We start from the raw sequence: 26,666 nt of genomic DNA on the forward strand, positions 1-26,666 counted from the left end.
TTCAAGCTGAATTAAAGCTGATTTGAAAGAGCCCAGTGGAGAGGCAGAAACATGAAGACACAAAGAAGGAGAGGTGATGCAGAGCATGTGGGTGTACACATTGGGCCTCATTCAGTAGATACATGTTGCTCTTGCCATCTTCCAATTCGAATAGAGGCTCAGAAACTTTTTGGCAAAATGTTTCTGCAAAAATGAACATAATAAAGTTCAGGTCAAAACAGGAAATAACACAATAATCTTAGCCTAGCCGAGTACAAGTCTAGCACTTTGTCTAGTACAACTCCCTTTGTCGTTTCAGTCTGATTCCTATTCAGTCTTATATTTGTACTTAACATGCTTAATTAGGCAGTCAGAAAAAGACTGTTACTGATCAGACAGCTGTGGAATGACCTAGTTGGTGAAAGCCCTTCACATGGCATCTGTAAAATCTAGATGAAATAAAGAAAATGCCCGTCACAATATATTTGTTTGCAGTGTGTTGATATGATGAGTGAACCATGATCAGAAAGGACCTTTAGAGGGAGACAAATGAGAGCGTATCGGCTGGTGTCTGAAGCAACACACAGGACAAGAATAGGAACACCAACAGGTGGTGAGGACCGATGATACATAATTAAATTCGACAGCTCATTTCAATTTATTTGGGAGATTCTGCCATGGATTAAAGGCTCAAAAGATTATTATGTGTTTCATTTGTGCATGCAGATGGAAGTGAGGGACCCTGACAATCAGACTACAGCTTTGATGTCACCCTTCTATATGTCATGTTAAATTTAACATATGGATAAGAAATACTCTATACCATCTTAATCATGTATTATTTCTAACCCTTACAGATATGTTAGATATAAGATATATTGCCTTGTGACTCTGAGGTAACATGTTTTCTTCCTGGCTGTGGCTCAGTGCAAGTCTGAAGTTGGAAGTGATGATATTCTAATCTAACCATCTCATTTGAACCGGAAGTGTACACTATCTTGTGCTGTGCTAGTTCAGTGTTTTTGACATTAAGTTCTGCTGCACCTGGTCTTCATTTTAACATCAAGCACCAACACCTCCAGCAGAGGAATCTCACTGCTCATGTCTTTGATGTGTAAGAGCACCTGAAGGGACATGTGAAGTTGAAGCAGTGAGCCAAAATAGCCGTGCTTGTGGCAGGTCTCTCAGTGTCAACCTAGACACCTTTTGACAGAAAATGGCCACATTTGTACATTTCAAATAACATAAAAAAAGTGACTCAATCTCAGTCTAAAAAGGCTTCACGTGAGTTTTATTCAAATCACAGATATTCAGCACCAATCACTTTATCTAAATCCACTACCTGAATGTTCATTTGCAGATATTTAAATACATACAATATCATAAAACACAACTGAGAGACTTACGTGAAGTTGATCGTCTTTTACAGCACTTGTCAATGCACGGATGTTAAAATAAATTCTACTTTTCAGACCTATAATCAATCATCCCCTGATATAAAACCATTCTCTGAGGGACCCATGTGTGAAGCAAGGCACTGAGAGTTGCTAATATTCACCCTATTAGATCTGTGGCAGTATGCAGAGCACGTGAGTTTTATTCAAATCACAGATATTCAGCACCAATCACTTTATCTAAATCCACTACCTGAATGTTCATTTGCAGATATTTAAATACATACAATATCATAAAACACAACTGAGAGACTTACGTGAAGTTGATCGTCTTTTACAGCACTTGTCAATGCACGGATGTTAAAATAAATTCTACTTTTCAGACCTATAATCAATCATCCCCTGATATAAAACCATTCTCTGAGGGACCCATGTGTGAAGCAAGGCACTGAGAGTTGCTAATATTCACCCTATTAGATCTGTGGCAGTATGCAGAGCAATACAATCATATTAGTGACAACTTGCTTGTTTGCAAGTGTCCTACATCACAAGTGTACTTCTGCCACCAATCACCCACAGTAGTGTGACTTAACTGACCACTAAAATTGACTGCACCATAGACAGGCCTCATTGACTCACTGATTCACCTCCTCACTGTCAATAATTTTTACCCTCCCCAGAACTACTGTCAGCATTCCACCCATCTTATATTATTTTGATTAGGAGGTTAACATGAAGGGACATATTTTCCTGTTGCTTACCCCATGAAATACATCTTGTGATCGTATGATGGATATGCTGTCTCCTTCAAGCTATCATATGCATCCATCACATGCATACATTTAGTTCCAGGTCCGGTTTTTCTAGACGTCTAAGTTGCACATAACCATTAAACAGGATTTAAATTACTGTATTTCTTTGTGTAGGTCGTAATATCTCTTTTGACCTGAAGATCACCACATCAGTGATAACTGAAATGTCTATAAGTCACATATGCCTTTACTGCTTTCTGCTTGGACACAATTGGTAATTTATACATTTATTTATAACCAGCACAGAGGATACATATTTCTTGTAAATAAAGGTGTTATCCCCTGGGGACCTACATAAATTATTCGCTGTACTGTTCAAACTGAAAATGGCTTTATAACAGAATTCAGTGCTGTAGCTGTGTTGCATTAATCTTTTAAGGGCCAGGTAGGGAGCCGCATTTCTTAGTTATCATACTGGTTCGGTGGGGACCCTGAAGCAACAAGAGTGACTGAAGGACAAGTCTCTCCCAAAGACACAAAACAATTTAACAAAGAGATTGTGTTCTAGTTTTAAATGATCATATCATATATATGCACATATTTCTGTATTGGTGGTAAATAACTGACAGCATGGGCGTACAGATGTCAACATAACTGAGCACTGATTGAGGAGGAATCAGTTTCTTTCCCATATCTTCACTAACTTCTCCTGATATTCATTGTTGTTTTCACCATTGACTGCTTTTTGCAAGCCAAATTGCCCCCTCAGGGGTGTTTTACTCTATTCTACCCTTATGCTACCTTTTTAAGCCCTAAAACCTCACTGAACCACCAGCAGGTCAGTCGTTACAAACTCATGATGTGCAGATAAGCATTGTTCATATACTCACACCACTTTATTTTAAATTCAAGTGGATATCCCAACGTTTCTAACCATACCAAATATAGTATACCAGGCACATTTTTGAGTAAATGTACTGTATGGTGACATGTGACAAACATGTATACTATTTCAATTTGATGGTATATTGCTGCCATAAAATCTTGGAGTCTTCAGTTTGAATAAGTGTAAAAACATCATTACATGGGATGATTACAACAGATGGCTTGTATGGCATACAGTAGAAGCTTCCCTGTCCTTTCTTGGGCTTTTTGGTTCAAAACAAGTAAAAAGACAATAACATAACAGATAAAACAGACAGTTTGCATGTGTAAAGTATATGCATCTATGTGTTTAGACGCGTGCATGTATTGTACTTGACTATGTATGCATTGACATGATGACATGAGGTCTGTGAGTGAATGTTAGTATCTATGAAAATGTAGGGGTATATGTATGTGACAGGTGGATCCATTTAAAAACACATTCAATCACCATGAAATAGGTTCACTGATGAGCTGGAACAGGCTGATACTGTCAGACAGTGTGAAAAATAAAATACAAAAGTAGAGAAGTTGTACACTACAGTCGAGGTAGCTACACAAGGTATAACATCGCTGAACTTTGCTTTGTTTTTGATCTTGTTCGAGAAAGGCAGAAGTTACGTCCTTCTGGTGCTTTACATTTAATGTCTTTATTTTGTGGGCGTTACCCTGGTAAGAAATACCCAATAGGCTGCTAGTACACTCTCTAAGACCCACCTTTTTTATGGTTGCTATACCTACTACTCGTTTCTTTCTGATTGATTGGCGGAGTAGCCAATCAGCATTGAGCTGGGCGGGAGTTTGCGCGCACACTGAACACTGTCTGGTGAATTTCTACTACTATGGACAAACCGCTCAGGGTGCATACAAGTGTTTGACCGTGACTGCAGAGAGACCGGGGATGGAAAATGTACTATAAACGTTGTTTGGAAAGTCTATACCGGTAATACATTATGCCTTCTCTTCTTACCTCCTTCTTTTACATGAATATAATTCATAAGTTCCTCGAACGACTGAGCTAACGCTAGGCTGAATAAAAATATCGAGTTGGTCATGCATGGCTGTGTGACATTGTTGAATTGAAACTGGCAGGACTAGTGGACACGTTTGTTTGACATATGAACGGAGGGCAATTTAGCTAACATTGAAGGTGAAACTTACGGGAGGACAAGTAGATGTACAGGCTTAAAATATAATGTAAACCCAGAATTAAAACTTTAGTAGGTAATGTTCATTCGAGCAAACCAAAATATCTTTGTCTTTCTAAAAAGGGATTCAGAATTAGCATCATCTGCCAAGGTGGGGCAGGGGTTTACTGGTCTGAATTTTGATTTTATGATATTATATTAGAGTAACTTTCTGAGCTGATGTGGATTTGTGGATTGATTGTGAGTTGAATGGGAAATTTAAAAAATGGTTCTCCTGCATCCTAAGACAAATTGTCTTTTGTAGTGAGGATTCTTACTAGAGAAGTTAAAGCCATTATGTGAACCTATGACTTGAGCCACACCAATCCAGGATTTTTTTGAGTCTGATACTAATAACGATATTTAAGTGTTTAAGAACTTTAAGAAGAAGAACATAACTAAACATTTCAAATTAGCTTTTCAAAGAATTGTGACCAAGATATGTACTGCTCTGGGCTTTTTACATCTGATAGAAACTTGTCAGTGCTGTTCTGTTGACTGTATAAATCTTAATATATAGCCTATGCCATGGTGCTATGGTGCAGATGTATCTGTAAGAAGCTGAAATTGAATCATAATATCAGCAATGGAGATACTTGGGAAAAGTGAAACCATTCACCAAATTGAATCAGCACCAGTTCTGGTTTTACAGTTGGACATCACAGATCAGAGATCCATTATGGGGTTTCTAGGTTAGATGGAGAGAGATCTGTTAGTGCCTGCAAATATGAACTAGTCTGTCCTAGATATCCTATGTGAATTCTTAGATTTATGGCAGGTATTTGTGTGCTTCTGTTTGGAGAATGATACCAAGCTCTTGTAAACAAACCTCTACTAAGGAAGGATTTACAGAGTTTGTGATAAGAATTTCTTAAACTCTTTGGGCCATTATATGATCATTCAGTTTTGTAGCCTACTGTCTTGAATTTAAATATATTAACTTTCTTTTCCTAATTGATAACACGACAATGGTGCCTTAATCTCACAGTATCATTACGGAAAGGATCCTCCTTTACCAGATAGGCCCTTTTCGTTTTACAGTGGAAACCGCTTATATTGATCACTGTTACACGGAACGACCGCTTATGGATCAAAAAGCTTGAGACAGAATCATACAGATCTGTTTAAATAATGTGCTTATAGTAATCAAGTAGTCTGCTTACTCATTTGGAGTTTTTTCATACATGACAAAATATGGGGAAAAGTTTTAATATTTTATGAATATGTTTGTTTTCAAACTCTGCTACCAGTTTGGCATCAACAGGCTTCAGTTTATTTTCAAGCCTGTTAGAAACTAAACGTACTGAAACCACTGCCATTCTGTGGCCCCAAACATTTCCTGTTTCTCTGCTGTTTCCTATCAGTTGCGATAAAATGTGATTTTAAAAAAACCTTTAAAAATAAAGACGGTCTCTGATTTGTCAGCTTTGTTTAATTCCATCAATATTTTATTGGGTAAAATGTCTTAGAAAGCGAAGCAGGGACGATCACTTCGGTCAGTTCCTGGTTTTCAGGTAGGCACTTTGCTTCATTGCATCACTTATAGGAGGTGCAAGTTAACCACTATCTGGTTGCAGCAAAGCAACTAGACTGGAATTCCCCTTGATTGCCTGACAGACATTTAATTTCCAAACAGCTTGGCCTATAGCATAAGACACAGTTTTTGCAGTTATTTTCTCTCTCTGCCTCTGAAAGGAGTTGAGAGTTGATTGCTGTTGGGTCTTTTGATATCAGAGAAATAAACAGCACTCTCCCTGGTGTCTTGAGTTCAACAGGAGATAAACCTTTTCCCTGATGAATGCTCAGAAAGTCAGTGAGTCAGGGTGAGTGGGATGGTTAGAAAGCAGACAGAGTGAAGGGAGACAATATCGGTTGTCTTTTCTCACCTCTTCTCAGTTTACAGGCACAATCTTGGTAAATCATATTTGGTGCTGATTCTTGACAGGCTGTATTCATTCACTGACCAAAGGCTGTTTGCTAGTGCCTGTCTGATGAGGCTCAGTATGTCTAAAGGTGTGGTTATACTTGGACCATAATTTTTATCTTGAGGACATATTGGCTTGAATAAATATGATGATTGATTATACCATAATGCTGCTGAGATACAGAAATGTTTTCTCTGACTGGCAATAATGGTCTGTTGTTTTTTTTTTTTTTTTATCAATATCAACTTTTTTTATATAGCACAATGCTGCTTTGGACTATGGTGACAACACTGATATATGTCTGTCTATTTATTTACTAATTTATTAGGCTATGTTTATTACGAAAGATGTTTTTTTATTTAACGTCCTAATCTACGTGTCTCGCAATTGCCCCATGGGGATAAATAAAGTGTTCTGAAATTGAAATTGAAATTCAAAAGTTAAAACAACCAAGGTTGAACAAGGTGCTTTGCAAGCTAAAAGTACAACAATAAAACATTATTAGAGTATACATTAGATCATAGACTATATGATATAATGATAAAAATATGGCCTGGGATAGTAACATTCTTTACTTGAAGGAAAAGCCGGAGAAGAGAGATGTGTTTTAACAATGATTTAAAGCGTTTGAGAGTGGGGGAGGTTCTGATATGGAATGGCAAGTTGTTCCACAGGTTAGGGGCAGCTACACCAAAGGCTTGATCGCCTCTGTTTTTTGAGCACCATCATGAGGTTGACATTTGTGGTTCAGAGTGAAATATCTCAGCAACTACTGGATGGCTGAACAGATAGTTTGCTGTAGACATTCGCAATCCTGTGATCATCTCGTGCCATCATCCAGTTAAAATTTCCGTTTGTCTAATACTAGCATCACGAAACTAGCATTGCTTTAGATGCATTCTTGTTTAAACTATCAATCACTGACTTGTATTTTGTTGCGTAGCTCTGAATATTGAATGTAAAGATCAAATATGACCATTAATTGTCTTGGAGTCACTCAGTTGGAGAGAGAAAGCTTCAGTATGCTGGCTGAGTGAGTTAGCTCCAGGCTAGATGCTAGCATTGTCACTATACCAAAAATATTTAATGTTAACATATTGTGTAGTGTGCTAGTAATATCATAACAGTAACCCCACACTGTGTGACATGTTTAGTAGATTCGCAGTATAGCTGAGGCTTTGGTGATGATAGTGTGGTGAAAACACCCAATGTAAAGCTTGTATATATTCAGATGTTAGTCATAACATTTTATTTTTTCCTTGGAGTTAATTTTAAATATTAAACACAGGATTTTGCTTTTAGGATCAGTGACAGCAGGTGTCACAGTTTCAGACCGTTATTTGGATATTTGTATTATGACTAACGGTGCTTTTTTTGGGTTTTGTTTTATTCTGTAAGGTATTTGTTAGTTGATACCATACAGAATTGTCAACTCGTTGCACTCCATTTCCATCTTCAGTCTGACATTAACTCTAATTTTCGTGGGAGATTTTCCTAACCAGATTCTGTTTTCCTAACCAGTCACTAGAGACCAATGTATCTGCCTGAATCTAACATCAAGTCAACAGTGATGTGTAGCCATACCAACATACTACTGGAGCAAAGTAAACGGTCCCAAATTTTAACTGATTTAGATTCATCATGTCTATAGTAGTCACCCTTGTTGTTATTACTCCTCCTTGGCTCCAGCGCATATCTTGACAACGGTGTTAGTCCCACCTGTGTCTAAGCCTTAGTACCCCGTGGGGCTTATTAGACTTTATTAACTGAAACTGCTGTTTCATATCATGATGCCAGACCGGAATCAGTGAACTTGGAGTGGGTGGATGCAAAGATCTGGGCCCAGGCAAAGATATTGGTCCTATCAAAGGAAAATTAATAGAAATGCTGTCTGAAACCATAGGGACACTTCTTGGGAATTACAATATGTAGACAAGACGTCAATTAGGAAAGTAAAGAGTCTGGCCACATGAAAACATAATACAAGAAAGTGCCCAAAACTTTGTTGATACCCTCAAGCTTTTGTTGACTGGCTTCTTCTTCAGAGCCATGGAGCAAACAACCAATTACCAAGCCACAAACACTTCTGTAAAGGCTGATGCTTTTTCGAGCCCAAGTTTTACCTCTCCAGATATCAGCAATGGAGGTTGATCTAAATAAGGGGGAAGGTAAGTTGAAAAGAAAGAAGCAGTTGAATAAGAAGTGCTCCCTGTTTTGCATTTATATTTGAATGGAATAGATGGCTGTGCCGAGCCAATGCGTTATCTGACAATAACCTGCTGAGCAGTCTTTTTGCTTGAATATTCAAACAAGCAAGAACGCTCATGTGCACACGCTTGCAGCCGAGCAGTTACTCAGTTGAAGTCTTCCATGATGACTCCTCTTGCTCTCTCTTTGACCCATTCGGATCTTCTTACTATTACCCTTCCTCCCTGCTTCCCTATTGGCTCTCCTACAGCACATTCTAGGGTGCCAATGACAGATATTAATTATACATATGTAGCCTCTCATATGTAGGCTATAGCCCTGCAAGGCCTTCCCTCTTCTTTGCCAAACAGGGCAGAACCCAGAGGCAAGAACTATGAGGCAGGAAACGGTAAAGTTAACCTGTTACATAATGAAAACACAAACAGAACTTGTCTTACTTTCAATTTGCTCTTGATATACAGTGCAATACATTGTTTTAATCATAATTTGATTGCAGTTATGATTACACCAAAATTTAAATTGACAACAGGCAACATCCTGCTGTGAAATCTTGTTATAAGTCCCCTTTGTTAAGAAAACATGATCTATGCCTGAGGTTGTGAATGAGCCCAGCCAAGGTCTCCTTGTGGCAGATGGGATGGTCCTGGGCAGGGTGGAGGAGCACACCACCTACCCCCTGGCTTTGGTCCTGGATCTATTTCTGGGTTACTGGATTGTTATATGCTGTGCTGAAAGGTGAATGATAAAAGAAATTATTTTGTTGATTTGCTTAAAAGCAGCATGGAGGGAGATTTAAGATTATTGTAATGACATCAGACTTAAAAAGGATCTGCCACAGCCACGAGGAGGGACCCCTTAAATATAATGACAGGCTTAAACTGTATTTCTGTTTACAGTTTAAAATGCTGTTTTACCTTTTTGCTATACATTATTAATAGAACAGATATCAGATGATTAAAGCTGTAACACTTAGTCCGTTAATCAATCGACAGAAAATGAGTCTGCAACCATTTTAATAATAGATAAATTAAGTCATTTATCAAGCAAAGGTATCAAACGTTGGCTGGTCCCGGCTTCTCAAATGTGAGGATTTGCTGCTTTTCTCTTTTATATTGTTGTAAATTGAATATCTTTTGGTTTTGGGCAGTTGGCTGGAGAAAACAAGCGACTAATTGTTATTTTCTTTCATCCCCCAATTGTTTTGTTGGTTGTCTTAGTTAGGGATGTACCAATCTGACTTTTATATACCAATACCTGAGTTTTGGGTATCAGCTGATGCCGAGTACCAATCCGATACCAGTGTAAAATTAATAAGCTGTATTCCTCACTGTGAGGAAGAGAGGAAGAGACTGGGAATCATTATTTTATGTGTAAGGCAACATCAGGCTTGAAGCATTACTTTCTAACTGCTATGTTAGCAAAATATTCTTTTCTACCCGCGCACTGCTGACCCATCGCGTTGTACGTGTGTAATTTAATTGAACAGATCGATGTCACCGAGACCCAATCCAGCTATTTAAGTTAGTATAGGGCTGAAATCAGTATCGAATCGGTGCATCCCTTGGCTTAAAAGTAGCTTGGAGATTTTTTCAAGGTTGGATAATTTCATAACAGAACAAAGGAGGAAAATGTATTTGCTTAAAGTCTTACAGTATAATCATTAAATCATTTAACAAATATCAGATATACTGTGTGTAGCAGCACAAAAGAGAAGTTTCTATAAAAATGAGAGGCAGTCTTGTTAAGAGGATACTAAGAATATAAAATAATCTAACTGTAACAGAATTAAGAGGTGGAAATTTGTGCTCAGTCTGTCAGTAAGAAAACAATAAACTGCTGTGTTAGACTCAGCTCTGTCTTAATTCACAGCTGCACTTCTGCAGACATGCTCATCTCTAGCTGTGTATGGACCTCCAACGTGTATTGTGAGAGTTTTTGTTGTCACGCTGTGCACTCGACCACTGGTCATGCCAGGGCTTGGAAGTGATGCCCGCCTGGCACATTGTCATAGACTGGACTGGAGCTGTATGCTGCAGTGACAAAAGCACATTCAGGCCAGGACAATGGGGAGCTGACGGCCTGGGTTGTGGTTATCACTCTGCTTCTCTCTTTCTCACTGCCTCCTGTCTATTGTGCTTGCTGTCTCACTGTTTCTGTCATTCCGTCTCTGCTACTAACGGCTCCAGCACACGTTCACCAAGCAGCCTGTTAATCGCTTTTAAGAGAATATGTCTGTGCCGTGCTTCTGAAGCTGCTTTAGTCATTAAATGCAGGGTGTAACTCTGTCATCAAGTTAGCGTTGATGTGATTATTGGTTTCAGTGTGTCATTGTTGAGTGCAGGCTCTGGTTTTAGTACTTGTATTGACGCATTTGGCTTTGTGAGCTGTGCTGACGATTTGTTGATGATTGTAGCAATCATCTTTCTCTTCACAATAGCCACACAATGAATCACCACCAAGATACTGTACAGTGTTTCCCACAGATTGACAGCGTAACTGGAGGGACGACAGTCGACTGTCACAGGTGTTGTGCCGAATTTTGCATGCCTGCCGAGAATTATATGAAAATGCATTAAAGTTCTGTTTTTAAGCGCTATACTATTCTTTGTGGGGTTCATCTATAGTGATCATTTATCACTAATGTATTTCATGAACGTTAAGAATCGTTAATATATTATTACACTTAGTAAAAGTACCATTTCTTGAGATTCAGCAAAAACATGTGGCGTTAACCGCGTTCAAACAGCGTCTTAAAAGGACCTTAAGAAGTGAATTGCATAATTCGGCAAAATAGATATTGTAGGCTACCTACTGAAATTTGCATCCACCTCTTTTCTCAGTATAACAGCGCGTTACCTCCCGCGAGGTGTCACCTCACTAGACCTCGTGGGAGCAAGGCCTGATCATTGTTATAAACTCAGACAGGAGAGGCACTTCCCCACGCATGGGTAAAGGTGGGGTTAGTTGATGATGCAATAGACAGTCCTACGTAAACCAGACCATCTCATTTAACAACGGTCGGTTCGACCCATAGGTTCGGCCTTTTGCGGCCGTATTCCTTCGTAGGCCGTGAAGGCCACAACCTTCGAAGGATGCGGTCCCTGAATTGAGACCGAGGCTGTTCGCTCGGGAGTACAAACTTCCAGGAACGGGAGCACGCAGTCAGTCATTCAGCAATTGAAACAGCAGTGGACTTGATGACGGTCGGACCCGTTAGTGGGCGGGACTTCCCATCTCCGAAAACGTCGTTGCAATTTTTTAAATCAGCTCTGTCTTGAGAAATCAACCACATATTTGTAGTTTAAACAACTATATTCCTGCATATAAAACTCTTAAAACTACTATATGTGACACAAGAACAGCAGTATTATACAGTTCTGAGTTTTCTCATCCGACATTTCTGCTTTTTGGCAGCGAAATGCATCCTGGGATATCTGGCGATCCGAAGTCCATACAAGTCACCACCGATGCAGGCTCGGTAAAACGGGCGGACCGAGAACACATCCGGGTATTTGACTGTACTTGGCTTGATGCAGACTTTTGAATTGGAACAGTACTTTGGCTGCGACTTATGACGTTTCACAAGTCCACAAGAACACAAGTACAGACAAGAATGCAGATGGAGAAACAGCTCGAGACACAGCTACAGTAAGCTCACGCAGTCTACCGGAAGTAGATTGTGTCTGACTTGACTTGCTATTTTTATTCCCCTAGGCTAGTGTTTCTCAACGGGGTGTTCCAAAGACGATGGGGGGCGCTGGAAGCAATATTTTGTAAAGGGGGCGCTGAGCTGCTTTTGGGGGGCGTTCGTTAGTTGGAAATTCTAAGGTGAGTTTACACCAAAGATTCACAACAATACAAGAGTCCCAGCAATAAAAGTTATTAGCAATCATGTAAGGAGCCTAGCTAATAAGGATAGCTAAGTTAACGTTAGAATACAGCTGGGTTTTTGAGGCTAGCATGCTGTGTATATAGCTGTGCCACAGTTACATTCTGTGGGAAACACTGAGGTATGATAAGTTATTAACAGATGAGCTAATAAAGTCCAGTCAATAACTGAATTAAAACGGATTAATTTATTACTGAGATGAAAAGGGGCCACAATCACATTTAAGTAGGTTACTTCCCCATAAAAGAGGAAGTAAGACTTAATCGTGTGTTGACTCAACAGGGATGATATTAAATAAGTTGATCTACAGGAGAAAAATATTTAAAAGCAATAAGAATGCCAGAGAGCCTCACTAGATTATATTCTATTATAATTATATATTTTGAATTGTCACCTGCCACCTGAATTTTTTGACATTTCCACCATAAATTGGTGCAGAAAAGGCATGAAAAAAATTTCCATGAAAACAGTATCTGGCTTCATACACAGTTTCTGGGAGGAACATTCACTTAAATATAATTACTTTTCACATGGCTTTTTTGTTACCTTTTCCATGTTTTTATTAATCAACAATATTCAGGGCAAATAGCAAACTTCTTTTTTGATGGGGGGGGCGGTAAGCGACCTGGATAATGGATAGGGGGGTGCTGGCCCAAAAAAGGTTGAGAAGTGTAAGAAGAGTAGGCACATAGTTTTGTTCAAGATCGGATGTGCTCAGTGCGGAGTTTGTCTCGACACTCCTGCACTGTGATTGGACTGCTGGGTAAAAAGTGACAGTGACGCTCCTGGCGTTTTTACCAGCTAGTAAAAACGCGGTGCTCCCATTGGAATGAATTGAAAAAAACGCTTTGGTGGACACGGGGCCCTAAGATTGGGGTCTGATTAGGGCTGAATGATTTTGGAAAATAATCTAATTGCGATTTTATTTTGCAATTCATTTTTAAGCTCTTTACCTTCTGTATTATTCAAAACGGACAAGCAGTAAATCCGTGTATAGTGTGACAAACACAATATTAGACAGGTTAAATATACACTGTTCTTTCTTGTGGGTCAGGCCTGTGTTGTGATGAAATTAGGTGATGCATAAATCGCTGCATGAATTATTATTATGAGCAATGGTGGAGAAGAAATATCAAATAATAATAATATGAGAACGATAATTTGAGTCAAGTCTAGAGCTGAACTATTAATTGCATTTGCGATATTATCGCGATGTGATAAAACGAGATTTTCTAAACGCAAAGGCTGCGATGACACTCTGATCACATGACACCCAAGAGTAAAGCAGTATGCAGACGAAGCATCAACTTCACATGTTACGCTGTACCTTGACTTTTTGTTATACAATGGCCTTAAGCTTGACAGAAGCTGACAATACAGAAACTTTAGTGTGACCACCATATTACCGCCACCTGCAGGTAATGCGGTGGTGGTGGGTGAAATCTTTGGGCCATCTGCTGCTTTGGTGGGGAGGAAAAATGCACAACAGAAAGACACGTTTTGTTAGGTAAGCATATTGTGGCGATCAGTGCCTGCGTCACACACACAGCCACTGGTCAGCTCAGGAAATATCGATAACGGCGTTTCAGATCATACCAGTCAGGCCCAGTCTGTCCTGAGTTACAGCCGGTGCGCTGCTTACCAGCATCGGAGGCTGCGGGGGAGGGGAGGAACTCCAGTGTTGTTGGAGAATTACTAAGCTTGTCTATTAAACACGAGAGGCGTCTCTTGGTTTTATTTTTTTATTGAACCTCAAACTGAGTATTTTTTTTATGTGTACTGGGATATAGAAAGATGGACTCGGCCGACCTGATGATATTATATCATATTATTTAATGCCATGACTTGACTATGGCTGAACGATTTGGGGAAGAAATGTAATTGCGATTTTTCTGCCGGATATTGTGATTATGATTCGATTTATGATTATTATTATTAAGTTTTGCTAAAGTTCAATATACACTGCCAGTCTATTTTTGACAGAAGCCACATCAAGCAGCACAGAGCAGATGAACCAGGCAGGAATAGGAAGTACGATTTTTCAAAATAAAATGCCCTTTGCAGACTCCTGATCGTACATCAACAATAAACACACTTAAAACAGAATGGAATTAATTTGTAACTGCATGACTGTTTAAAACGGGTCAGATGTGCTGTATAATTAACCTACATTTTAATCGCCGTTTAATCACCGACTATTGGAAAGAGAAGCTCAATTAAATGAGATATAGATGAACTGAAAGCTTGTACTAGAGCTTGACTGATCAAATTAAACCCCTTAAGTTTTATATTCATGAAAGAAACTACTAAGCGTACACAGTGAAGTCTTGCTCTAAATAACCAGTCACATCAGTGAGTCATCGCACGTTGGTAGATGTGGCAGAGTGCAGAAGACTGTCGATGGCTGTGAAGGGGAAATTAGGCCTGACACAAAATGATCTCTCCTCCACGCTTCGCCAAATCAGGTTTAAAACTAATACTGAAGGACAGACGAGTCGATCTGCAGTGCAGTAGACTTTCTCTGTAAGACTCCAGCTGCTCTCTACATTCAGTCTGTTCGTCCTTGTCTTGCTTCTCTCAGTGCCTCACACCTGCACATGAGAAATAGAAATGCATTGCTTGTATCTCAAATAGTAATGACTTCAAAGGTGTTTTTTAAAAAACATGTATGGACACTAGAGGTGCAACAAATAATGGATTTTATTATTACTGATTAATCTGTAATCAGTATCTTTGTGATTAATTGTCCTAAATAGTGAAAATGTCTATCATGGTTCCCCAGGGTGATGTCTTCAAATGATTTGTTTTGTCCAACCAATAGTCCAAAACCCAAAGATGTTCAAAATACAATAAGCAAATCCTCACAGTTTAGAAATAGGAACCAAGATTTTTGACATTTTAGTCTGTCATCTGTCTGTCGGCTGGTCGGTCCACCATTTTGTACCCAACCTGAAACATCTCAGCAGCTATATGATGGATTGCTACGACATTTTGTTCAGACATTCATGGTTGTCAGGGGATGAATCCTACTGACCTTTCCTGTAGCAACACCATGACATTTGTGATTTTGAGTGAAATAGTCATTGGATGGATTGCCAGGTATTACTGTTGCCCTCAGGATGAATTGTAATCTATTTGGTAATCCCTTTTAAGTTAGCCCCATCACCTGATTGATTTTTAATGTGTCTAATACTCAATAACTGCAAAAATAATGACATTCCCATTAACTTCAGCTGTAGTTTATGTTTAGTGCTAACATGCTAAAACTAAGATGGCAAACGCGGTAAATATTATAACTTCTCGTAAGCATTTTAGCTTTGTCGTGTTAGCATGTTCATATTTGCATTTATCTTAAGGATTACTGCGCCAAAGTACAGCCTATCAGTGTTGTTTATTAATAAATTACTTCAATTATTAGCATCTGACAATGTAGTAATCATACTACACTATTTGCCAACACAAATGGACACTCACAGTTTATAAGCTGAAATAGCAATAAAAAACCAATTTTTAGCAATTTAAAATACAATAAATATAATAATCACTCTTTGATGTATGTCTCTCTAAACCTGGCTTTGAATATTTGCTGAATGTTTTAAGGGACACCTTTTTGTCTGTCTCACTTATGCCATAGCTACTATGTCACTTCAGTTGTTGTCATTTTTTCATCTTGTCCTTCACCTGGTTTCGCTTGGCGTCATGTTTACCTGTCTGATTCTGCAGTATGACTCTGTGATTTGTTTTATCTCTGAGCCTTAACAAATCCACCCACCCACCTTGCCTCAGTCCTCTACATTTTTCACCTTTACCTGTCCTTTTTCTTTTTCTCTCTATTCCTGTGTGTCATTTTCTCTCTCCCTCCTGCATTGCTCCCTGAGCTTGTGACAAATGTGCCTGTCCAGAGGTTAGTGAAGCATCTTTATTCTACACTCGGCTGTATCATTACATTTAACCCAGTTCCATTTTTGTTTTGCTCTATGAGCCAGAGAAGAAGACTGTTATTCAACGTTTTCAGCGACAGTGTTAAGAAAGACAGAGGTAGTAATTCCTGTCCACCCTCTCTCATCCTTTCTCTTAGCCAGAGGAGGGAGAGAGGTAGGTGGAGGTGGTGACGAGGCACCAGTTTGTGTTGACCCACCCTCCCTCCTTTTCTTCAGAGAGATGTCTGCTAGTAAATCCCTCTTTGGCAAAAGAAAGAGGAAAGGGAAATAAAAACAGAAATTCTTAGGATGGGCGGAGGGGATGCACTATTTATTTCCTGCAGGAATAAAACAGGTTGTGGATAGTTTTTGTCTGTGGATAAGACTTTCTTTCTCTCCTCCCCATCTGCTTTTCTCAAGTCCTAATTTTCCATGGCAGCCATCTGTGTGTTGTCAGGCAGGGTGATGGTGGCAGAAGTTAATGTGTCTCCTTTGATAAAGCTGATTGCCTTATCTCTCTGATTGAGCAACTGCCTGTCTGTTGAGGATAGGATTCTCCCCTCAAATCTTGTGTATCTTTTTTTTACTTTACTATCTGCGTGACTATGCTGCTGCTCTGTCTCGCCACACTGTCTCTCTGCTCATCTGTCTGCTTGTATGACTCTTTGACCTGTCACACATAATCATCTAGCATAACAATCAAGGGTCGATCAAGCATGATTGCATGTAAACAGATTGGCAGGGAAACAGGATTACAAGACATGGATAGTAGGCATTTTAAATTACTCTTGCTGTTAATGGGAAAGAAGTGTCTGAATAGCTATTTCTAAACCACAGAATATTTCTTAAAAAGTGTTCTCCATGCTGTAGGAGCATCCAACACTTTGGATTGATTGCCATGAAAATTGGGACACTCATTCATGGTCCCCAGAGGATGAGTCTTACTAACTGTATGATGCTCTGACTTTTCCTTTAGCGCCACCATGAGGTTCACATTTGTGGTTTTGCCTCTTAGTCCTGTTTATTATTTACGCCCTGATAAAGATACTCTTAGGTCGAAACTGGTTGGCTATCTATCTATCTCTATCTCTATATATATATGTATGTATGTATGTGTATGTATATATATATGTATGTGTATGTATATATGTATATGTATATGTGTATATATGTGTATATATATGTGTGTATATATATATGTATGTATATATATATATATATATATATATATATATATATATATATATATCTTTGAACAGTCCTCTCTGTTATCATAAAACCTGCACCTTCACTATTTAACATTTAAAAGAAATAAATAAAAAAAAGATTAGATAACAATGGGGAAGTCAATTTGGACTGAATATTACAGATGAAGAGTTTCTTCCTCACCAGTCCTAGTTTTACTTTTGCAACAACCAGACTGATTTTCTAAGAATCCTGGTTCAGCAATAACTTTGCTGCCTTTTTCTTAAGACACCATGACTACATCCAATTAACTGTAATTTTATTCAATTTGGAAGAAACTGAATCTGTGATTGTTGAAGATGCAAGCACTGAGTCATTTGTCGTGTTTATTAAGCTCAACTCACCCACATTTTACATACATGTTTTGAAGTGATTTTTGTGTTTTGTCTATGTTGAGACTGTACTTTGCACGCAAGCTTTTAAAGCCTTGTTAATAGTGACCTAATTCAACAAAGATTCCTGTTAGAGATGCACCAGTATAGAATTTCAGGGCTAACAGTAGTAACTGATACTTGTCTCTTTGTTGTGGACAGTAGACCTTTTTCATGGGGCATTACAGGAAAAGATGAAGCAAGTTTGGTTAACGATGGCTCAGTTCCATCAAGTGTACCAGTTAACCATGACAGTGAGTCAGCATGCGGTAGGTTGAGATTTGCTGCTGTGGTTAAACCATATGTGCATGGGGACACGCACAGCAAAACCAAAATGTGTGTGGGCATTTAATTTCTGAATAAATGACCTTGAGCATGACACATCAAGGTCATAGTGTGTCCCACTTCTTCTCTGGGCTTTGCTTACCTCCGAGCTGATTTCAGCTGAATGTGTAGTTGGAAACAGATGGAGAATGCTGGGTGTCAGCTACTTCTATACATCCCACTGTGCCAGTGCACACCTCTCTCTGTCTTTGTGTTTCTGGATCATGCTGTGTCAAAACTGTAAGGATTAAAACAAAATGGCTGATTAGCTCAGATCTACATCACATTTTAATATGGCGTACCAGGCTGTCACAAGAAGAAAACAAGTGGCTCCCTCATCATCACGGTGTTTTTATCCATTGTCCTCCCTCTGTCTCCTCTTTTTGTTCTCCTGAAAACCATCAACCAACCATTGTCCCACTGCATGGGTATTAAGCCTATAAAATCAGCCCAGAAAGCATGTATTGGCAATTTGCTGGTGACCTTTAGAAATCCCACTTCACTGATTAGCTTTGTTTAAGTTCCTTTTTTGGTTTGTTTGGTTTAGAGCCTACATTTTCTGTAGAGCTGGGCAATATTTGGATTTAACGTCAATATCATGAAAATATAGTGTATGTCCTGAGCTAAAATGCTGCATTAAAGTGACACTTTTCTGAACTTATTAAACTGTTGTGTAAAATATATGGTGAATCTACTTTCTCTAACTGTCCATTCAGTGTTTCTTTTTCCAACATTTTATTTTAAAAACATTTTATATTCAAAATGTCTTCTGAAACCAAAAATAGTTATTGCTAAAATATCATTAAGTTATTGTATAAATTCAGTTGACGTTTTGTCTTGGTTTATGGCAATACACTGAATTTATTGACATTATGAATGTCTTACAGATCCAGGTTTACTCATATTGCACTTTTCACTAAATAAATCTGAATACCATATAACTATACTGAGAATAGCCTAATAACCAGTCTATGTTAAGTATAAGCTCGACCAGTCAGTCAGTCAGAGTCCAGAGGTAAAGAATCTTTTGAAATGAGCCAGTACGAGCAATGAAGTATCATGCACTTGTATTTTAAGAAATACTTGTTATAATATTGTATGTGGTACACAGATATGTATCCTATAATAATCATTATTGAAGTTGTAAATTACATCAGACAAACCTTTTCACATATATGTAAACAAAAACATTAATAACTAATTTAGTAAGGTTTTCATTATAGTGATCTTGGAATCAATCATTTGGAAAATTCTCACAGGATACGATTATATTATTGTATAATATTTCTGTCTTTCTGTATCTTTCTCCCTCATCTGGGCTTACCTGCTCTGCCAAACAGAATGCAGTCTGCAGGGGCCTCCAGTCCCACTACTGAGATAATTAACAAAGTGTGTGTGTGAGAGAGAGAGAGAGAGAGAGAGAGAGAGTACAGTAAGTCTTTCTGTGTTTGTGTCAACGTGTGTTGCTGCTGCCAGGTCACCAGGCCTGAGCTGAGTCTGTGCCAATACAGGGAATGGGTTGTTGTCAGCGCACACACACATAAAGTCAGCAGAATAACAGATAACAGGAACCCTGTGTGAGGGCAGCCCTAGGGAAACACTTTCGCATTATGGATTATTTTGGAAAGGGCAGGACTTAATTTCAAGGCTTTTGCATGGGTGTATGTTGGTTTGTGTGTGTGTGCAGGGGGTCAGAAGGTGCATGCTCAGCTGCTGCTACAGTGTATTCCCTCCTGCCACCAGCCAATTAAAAATCGTCTCGTTCAAGAAAACACTGCAGTCATGCCAACTCAAACTTAAAAAAAAAAATCTTTGTGACTTTGTAGTATAGAATCGGACTTTGATAACTTAAAAGTGAGCTAAGGAGATGAATCTAATTTAGTGTAATGTCCTACAGAGCATCGTAAAATCCTATCAGAAAATGAGATTACTAAATCCACAAAAACCTCTTCAGCCTAATAATGACTTTTAGCAATCCCTTTTGATAAGGCTTCTCATTAGACAAGCCATTGCTTGACAGTTTAAAAAAATATATTGTAGTGTAATGTTATCAAAACGTAAAGCATACATATCTGCAACACGTGCTGTATTAATAAATGTATCTTCTGCTACTTTAGTAATAATCAGTGTAACGGGCCTAATTAAATGAATAGCCTGTTAATGAAAGCTGCTTGTATTCTAGTCTGAAACACCTAATTTCGAGAAGATTTTTCATAAAATTAAATCTGCTGGAGAATGTATGTTTAAAGTTTGCTAGTATGTCTCAGACATAACTTTCACATGGCCACAGTGTTTTGATTCGTAAGTGATTCCCCCCCCCCCCCTATCAATCTTCTCATCTAACTCTTGGCAAGAGAGCGCATAAGTAGGGAACTGAGCAATGTATTACACAGAGTTTAAATATGATTTAAACAAAAAGCCAGTGTCATTTGTAAAAGTTTGGCATCTAATTACCAATTATAATTAGCTGCTGATCTTAATATTAACCAAGACAGGGCCACCCATAAGGGGGGAAACCTTGTGGTTTGTCCTCATTAGTTCTAAGAAATGAGCAGTCTGTTTGACATATTTACAAATTGATTGTATATTAAGTACATTGAATCAGTATTGTTATTACAAAATATTATCATTATTAGTCTTAAATCAATGTATAATTTCTCATGACAATGTAATGATTAGTCTTAAATCAGTGTATAATTACTCATGATAATTTAATGAAAGCAATGTTTGTCATGAGTTTATTTGAACAACCAAGTGTATTTAATGACTCTGTCATGAAAACATTTTTTTTAAGAAAGCAAAGAAACATATTTTCTTTGTGGAATGATGTGGAAGGATTTTTTGTTGTAGTGCTAACAGTTACTGCTGTGATGTTTTTGCACAGGACTAAAATAATAAATGCTTTCTTTTCCACAATATATTGTAGATTTTGAACAGTAAATAAACAAAAGCAACCACTCACTCGTATGAGTAGTGGTAGTCAGTCAGCAGATATTAAAAAAATGTGATCGTAGATGCGAGCTGATAAACTGCAGCCTCTGGCAGAATGTGAATCGGCCAATCGGAGCCGAGTACTGCAGCTACCAGTTTCACACACTGCGATCATCTCCTTGGTGGCTACCTCCGTCTTTCCTGCCTTGTTCCCTCCATCGATTTATCTCTTCTCTCCTGTATTCCTTCACTCTCCTCCCCCATCTCTCCTGTCACTCCTCCTCCCTGCTTCCTTCCTCAGCTTCCACCATTCTCTGAATTTATCCTTTGAAGCCAATTGTTAAGCTCTCCTCTGTTCTCCCTCAGGAGCTCCCTTCCTACACTGAAGGTGTCTCTGGAGATTTTATAAAGTCAGGACTCTGGAAGCTTGTTTATGTGGAATTTGCAGATATGCAGGGGTTTTTTATACAAAAGGCCCAAACATTTTACAGATTGTTAAAAGGAACCCAAAAGGTATCCTCCAGGTCATTCTTGCAAGCAGAAAATGGAGGTCAAACAGATTTAAAGAAGAAAAGTCTTAATGTCACCTTCTTCTCTAATGCAGCTCTACTTCTTTACAGATTGCTGTGAATCTCTGAGTGAAGATGGCCTTCTTTCAGAACAACTTCTGGGTAAGTGACTTGATAACGCCTGAAAATAAGTAATTATAATGATGGAGATTGTGCAGCAGGATACATGCATAATGATGGCTACATTGATCAGGCTTTTATACCTTGAGCTTTAACTTCGTCTAACATATTCACCTATTATAGCTAAATCACAACCACGAGTCACTCCGCTTTTCAATTATATTCTCAGGCAAGCAGCCGAGCTGCTGGCTCCCTGCTGCTGGTCAATTACGCAGGAAGCGCTTGTTGCCTCCCTCCTCCACTCACTTGCAAATAATAGATATCAATTTTGTATTCAGGCATCTGCATATTATCTGCCATTTGGAAAACAATCTCATTCATATTATTATTGTAGGCAGAAAAAGTGTCACTGTCTGCAGTTCTATTTTCACATTTTATATTTGTTAGATTTAACTCTGTGGTACCCAGTATGTGTAACATTGTTTTGTCAGTAGTGCCAGTATGAAGTTTCAGGAGCAATACCATAACAATACTTTTCGAATAGTTTGGGGAATATGAGTTTGTTTTAAAAAGCTAACGTTATCTGGTGATGAAGGCTATGAGATGCACTTGAAAGGGGGAAAAGGCCAATAAGTGGTCCTTGTTTTTTTATTTTACAAAATATACCAGGTTTAAAGGTCAGGTTTAAACAAAACTTTACTAAAATAAAAACTAGTTTAAAGAAAAGTTTCTTGATTTTGAATATCTGAAAGGGTGGTGATTGAACAGTGGCTTAGACACTAGTGTGTCTATGTGGTTGTGTTCTATACGAGCCTCACAAAGTTAGGATTTAGTTAGAGTGCTTTAGATTTACAAGTGTACCTAATACACTGTAACTCAATATAATAGTTCTGTACTAGTTAATAAAGGCATTAACTTATTTTGTGCGCTACTTAATGGCGTCATTAGCAACTTTCCACAGATGTGGAAAATGGAGGAGGAAAAAAGCTCTACTCATCCCCCAGTGACTTTGTCAGCTGTTACAAGGTCTCTTTCTCTCCCTCATTTTCTCCTCTAACCTCACTTCCTACTCTCCGCAGAGGAGCACACCTGGTACATCTATTTCAGGTGTGCCCTACTTTTTCTACCTTGCCTCATCAGACTTGGAAAAGTCCTCAGTAATATTTTAGCAGTTGAACTAAAATGAGGCACCCAGAGTTTAAATTCAGTCGCAGAACTTAGATTAAGGTAGGACAATGATCCATCTATGATGCATGGATATTGCAGTCTTAGCAGACAAGCAGGTCTGCAGGCAGGGAGGCAAGTGAAAAAAGCAAGAAAATGAGAGCAAGCAGACAGGGAAACATGCTGCAGAATTTCAGCCAGGCAGGAAGACATGGTTAGAGAAGTGCTGTGCTTTTTGGGTCACAGAGAAGAGTGCCCACTTCTGAAATAAATTTAAGCTAATATTGTGTGTTATTTGTGTGCCTGCATGTGTGTTGACATAGGCCTATTCATAACCCACCCAGCCTGCTTTCAGACACAAATAGCTGTGTAATACAAATCACCCCTTCACTTAATTAGACAGCACAGCCACTTGGGAACAAGTCACACACACAGAGCTTCGTCTTGTTTGGCTCAAGAACTTTCACAGCCGCTCACAAAGCCTTCTCATAGCACACTTTCCTTTCCCATTAGCTATATAAGAGCTGTGCTCATGGCCCACAATGGGGAAGCCCATCAGCTATAATTAAGTACATCCTTTGTAAATTGTTAACTGTAAAGTCTTAAGAATAGAGTTTCTTTAAGGATTGGTGCTGTTTAGTTAATCTTGGAATTTTAGAAAGAAAGATTTTATGCAACACAATATAATTTTCTTATTTGATAACGACATCTAAAATTACAAGCGCTGTGTCCCAATCTCATACTACATATTAATTGTATGCAGTGTGTACTAATGGGTAGTAATGCTAATCTGTATACATTTTTTGCAGTTATATATACAAGAATCCAACATGTGTTTTTATATTATCTTATACAAAGCATTTTATACTAACAGGAAATTATACAATTCTTGTGCTATCAGATGTCAAACTACCACTTAAGTATGTCCTACATTTCCTTTGTGCACTGCAGTGTATGACAATACTGTCGTCAACAGCACACTCAAAAAAATCAGAGGCTCTTGAGTTGGCATTCTAACTGTTTTGACTTTATTCAATGACTTTCCGGTGTGAACACACTACATACTCAAAGCCTGCTTAGAATTTGTATGAAGCATGGAATTAGGATACCATGAATGTGAAGCTCACTTATTCACATAAAATCAGTAATGTGAGGATCACGTTGCTGTAAATAACAGAAAAGAGGGTGCTTGAGTCTTTTCATTTGAGTCACCACTCTGCATTTGTGCCTGGGCTGCTTTACTGCAGACGGTAGCCTGATTCTGGTGGGATTTTAGTTTGGCGGAAACGCAACATAACTGAAAAATGTTTGGATCCAGTATTAAGGTGACTTGTAATGAAATTCCAGTCTATCCTCTCAGTACAGACTGTGTATTCTGTCTATGCAGTGGTGAATAGACAGTGAAAGCATGATATCCAAGGGGATAAAATGAACTATTTCAAATAATAACAGTAAAGATCAGCAAGCTCTTCTGTTTTGAGGCTATACAGTAAACAGTAGTCTTCTGTTGTCTTTTCTTAGAAATGGCTCCTTCTTTGCCTGCAGATACAAGAATGCGTGCACAAAAACACACACAAACAACGGCCAGTGGGTTTTTATTATTGCCTGCTTCTCAAGTTTAATGATGCCAACGCTGTTGACGTCCTATCACTTGGAGTCATGGTGTTTTCTCTTGGCTTGAAGAACAGTAAACGCATAGTGCAAAACTTTTTTTACTTGCCATGTCTCCCTCCCCTTCATGCCTCTGTCTCTTGTCTGATTTAATCTCGATTCCCCTGGTCCCTATTTTCGCCCTTTTCTTTCTGATTTATTCCTTGTGGATTTCTTCTTTGCCTGGTTAGATTAAGAGCCAAGATACATCGATGTAAGAGTTACTATATTTGTTTTCATGTTCTAGTGTGTGGAAAAGGATAGACAGTAGAACAAGGGAAACAGGAAACTTTCAGCATGAAATGATTGTGCACAGTTTAGGTTGGGTAAAAAGATGTCAACTGTCAAAGATTTTGCTGTGTGTGATAAATTACCTTGAAATCTATATACACTGCTCAAAAAAATAAAGGGAACACTTAAACAACACAATGTAACTCCAAGTCAATCACACTCCTGTGAAATCAAACTGTCCACTTAGGAAGCAACACTGATTGACAATCAATTTCACATGCTGTTGTGCAAATGGAATAGACAACAGGTGGAAATTATAGGCAATTAGCAAGACACCCCCAATAAAGGAGTGGTTCTGCAGGTGGTGACCACAGAGCACTTCTCAGTTCCTATGCTTCCTGGCTGATGTTTTGGTCACTTTTGAATGCTGGTGGTGCTTTCACTGTAGTGGTAGCATGAGACGGGGTCTACAACTCACACAAGTGGCTCAGGTAGTGCAGCTCATCCAGGATGGCACATCAATGGGAGCTGTGGCAAGAAGGTTTGCTGTGTCTGTCAGCGTAGTGTCCAGAGCATGGAGGCGCTACCAGGAGACAGGCCAGTACATCAGGAGACGTGGAGGAGGCCGTAGGAGGGCAACAACCCAGCAGCAGGACCGCTACCTCCGCCTTTGTGCAAGGAGGAGCAGGAGGAGCACTGCCAGAGCCTGCAAAATGACCTCCAGCAGGCCACAAATGTGCATGTGTCTGCTCAAACGGTCAGAAACAGACTCCATGAGGGTGGTATAATGGGCCTGATGTCCAGCCCAACACTATGCAGGATGTTTGGCATTTGCCAGAGAACACCAAGATTGGCAAATTTACCACTGGTGCCCTGTGCTCTTCACAGATGAAAGCAGGTTCACACTGAGCACATATGACAGACGTGACAGAGTCTGGAGACGCCGTGGAGAACGTTCTGCTGCCTCCAGCATGACCGGTTTGGCGGTGGGTCAGTAATGGTGTGGGGTGGCATTTCTTTGGGGGGCCGCACAGCCCTCCATGTGCTCGCCAGAGGTAGCCTGACTGCCATTAGGTACCGAGATGAGATCCTCAGACCCCTTGTGAGACCATATGCTGGTGCGGTTGGCCCTGGGTTCCTCCTAATGCAAGACGATGCTAGACCTCATGTGACTGGAGTGTGTCAGCAGTTCCTGCAAGAGGAAGGCATTGATGCTAAGGACTGGCCCGCCCGTTCCCCAGACCTGAATCCAATTGAGCACATCTGGGACATCATGTCTCGCTCCATCCACCGACGCCACGTTGCACCACAGACTGTCCAGGAGTTGGCGGATGCTTTAGTCCAGGTCTGGGAGGAGATCCCTCAGGAGACCATCCGCCACCTCATCAGGAGCATGCCCAGGCGTTGTAGGGAGGCGATACAGGCACGTGGAAGCCACACACACTACTGAGCCTCATTGTGACTTGTTTTGAGGACATTACATCAAAGTTGGATCGGCCTGTAGTGCGGTTTTCCACTTTGATTTTGATTGTGACTCCAAATCCAGACCTCCATGGGTTGATAAATTTGATTTACATTGATAATTTTTGTGTGATTTTGTTGTCAGCACATTCAACTATGTAAAGAAAGGAGTATTTAATGAGATTATTTCATTCATTCAGATCTAGGATGTGTTATTTTAGTTTTCCCTTTATTTTTCTGAGCAGTGTATTACTACCTCTTTGATCTAAAAACAGTTTTTGATTAGAATTTTCAGGATATAAACTGCAGGTGAAAAATTTGCATATTGTGCAAAAGTTCATTTATTTCAGTAATTCAACTTAAAAGGTGAAACTAAAATATTATATAGACTCATTACATGCAAAGTGAGATATTTCAAGCCTTTATTTGATATAATTTCAATGATTATGGCTTACAGTTTATGAAAACCCTAAATTCAAAAT

The 26,666-nt window shown here is 39.1% G+C and overlaps 1 protein-coding gene and 1 long non-coding RNA gene across 5 annotated transcripts in view; one reads left to right on the forward strand and one right to left on the reverse strand.

Moving 5' to 3' along the window:
• Positions 1–3,853: 3,853 nt before the first annotated feature.
• The window catches only part of fcho1 (FCH and mu domain containing endocytic adaptor 1), a gene marked incomplete at its 3' end in the record, with an annotated part of 61,215 nt that continues 38,402 nt past the window's right edge, over positions 3,854–26,666 (forward strand). For 2 of the 4 annotated variants that reach the window (XM_038715378.1, XM_038715381.1), the window contains 2 exon segments: positions 3,854–3,992; positions 21,670–21,720. In XM_038715378.1, the coding sequence (XP_038571306.1) occupies positions 21,694–21,720 (27 nt within the window). 4 annotated transcript variants of the gene reach the window in all.
• LOC119900438 lies at positions 4,001–20,409 on the reverse strand. The gene is made up of 3 exons (XR_005444056.1): positions 19,443–20,409; positions 18,222–18,356; positions 4,001–9,097 (listed from the first exon to the last, which is right to left on the reverse strand). It is a non-coding gene; the product is annotated as an uncharacterized LOC119900438 (long non-coding RNA).

Source organism: Micropterus salmoides, unplaced genomic scaffold, assembly GCF_014851395.1.
Source record: "Micropterus salmoides isolate LMB-PRFRI ecotype aquatic unplaced genomic scaffold, ASM1485139v1 Ms_hic_scaffold_13, whole genome shotgun sequence".
Classification (NCBI taxonomy): Eukaryota; Metazoa; Chordata; class Actinopteri; order Centrarchiformes; family Centrarchidae; genus Micropterus; species Micropterus salmoides.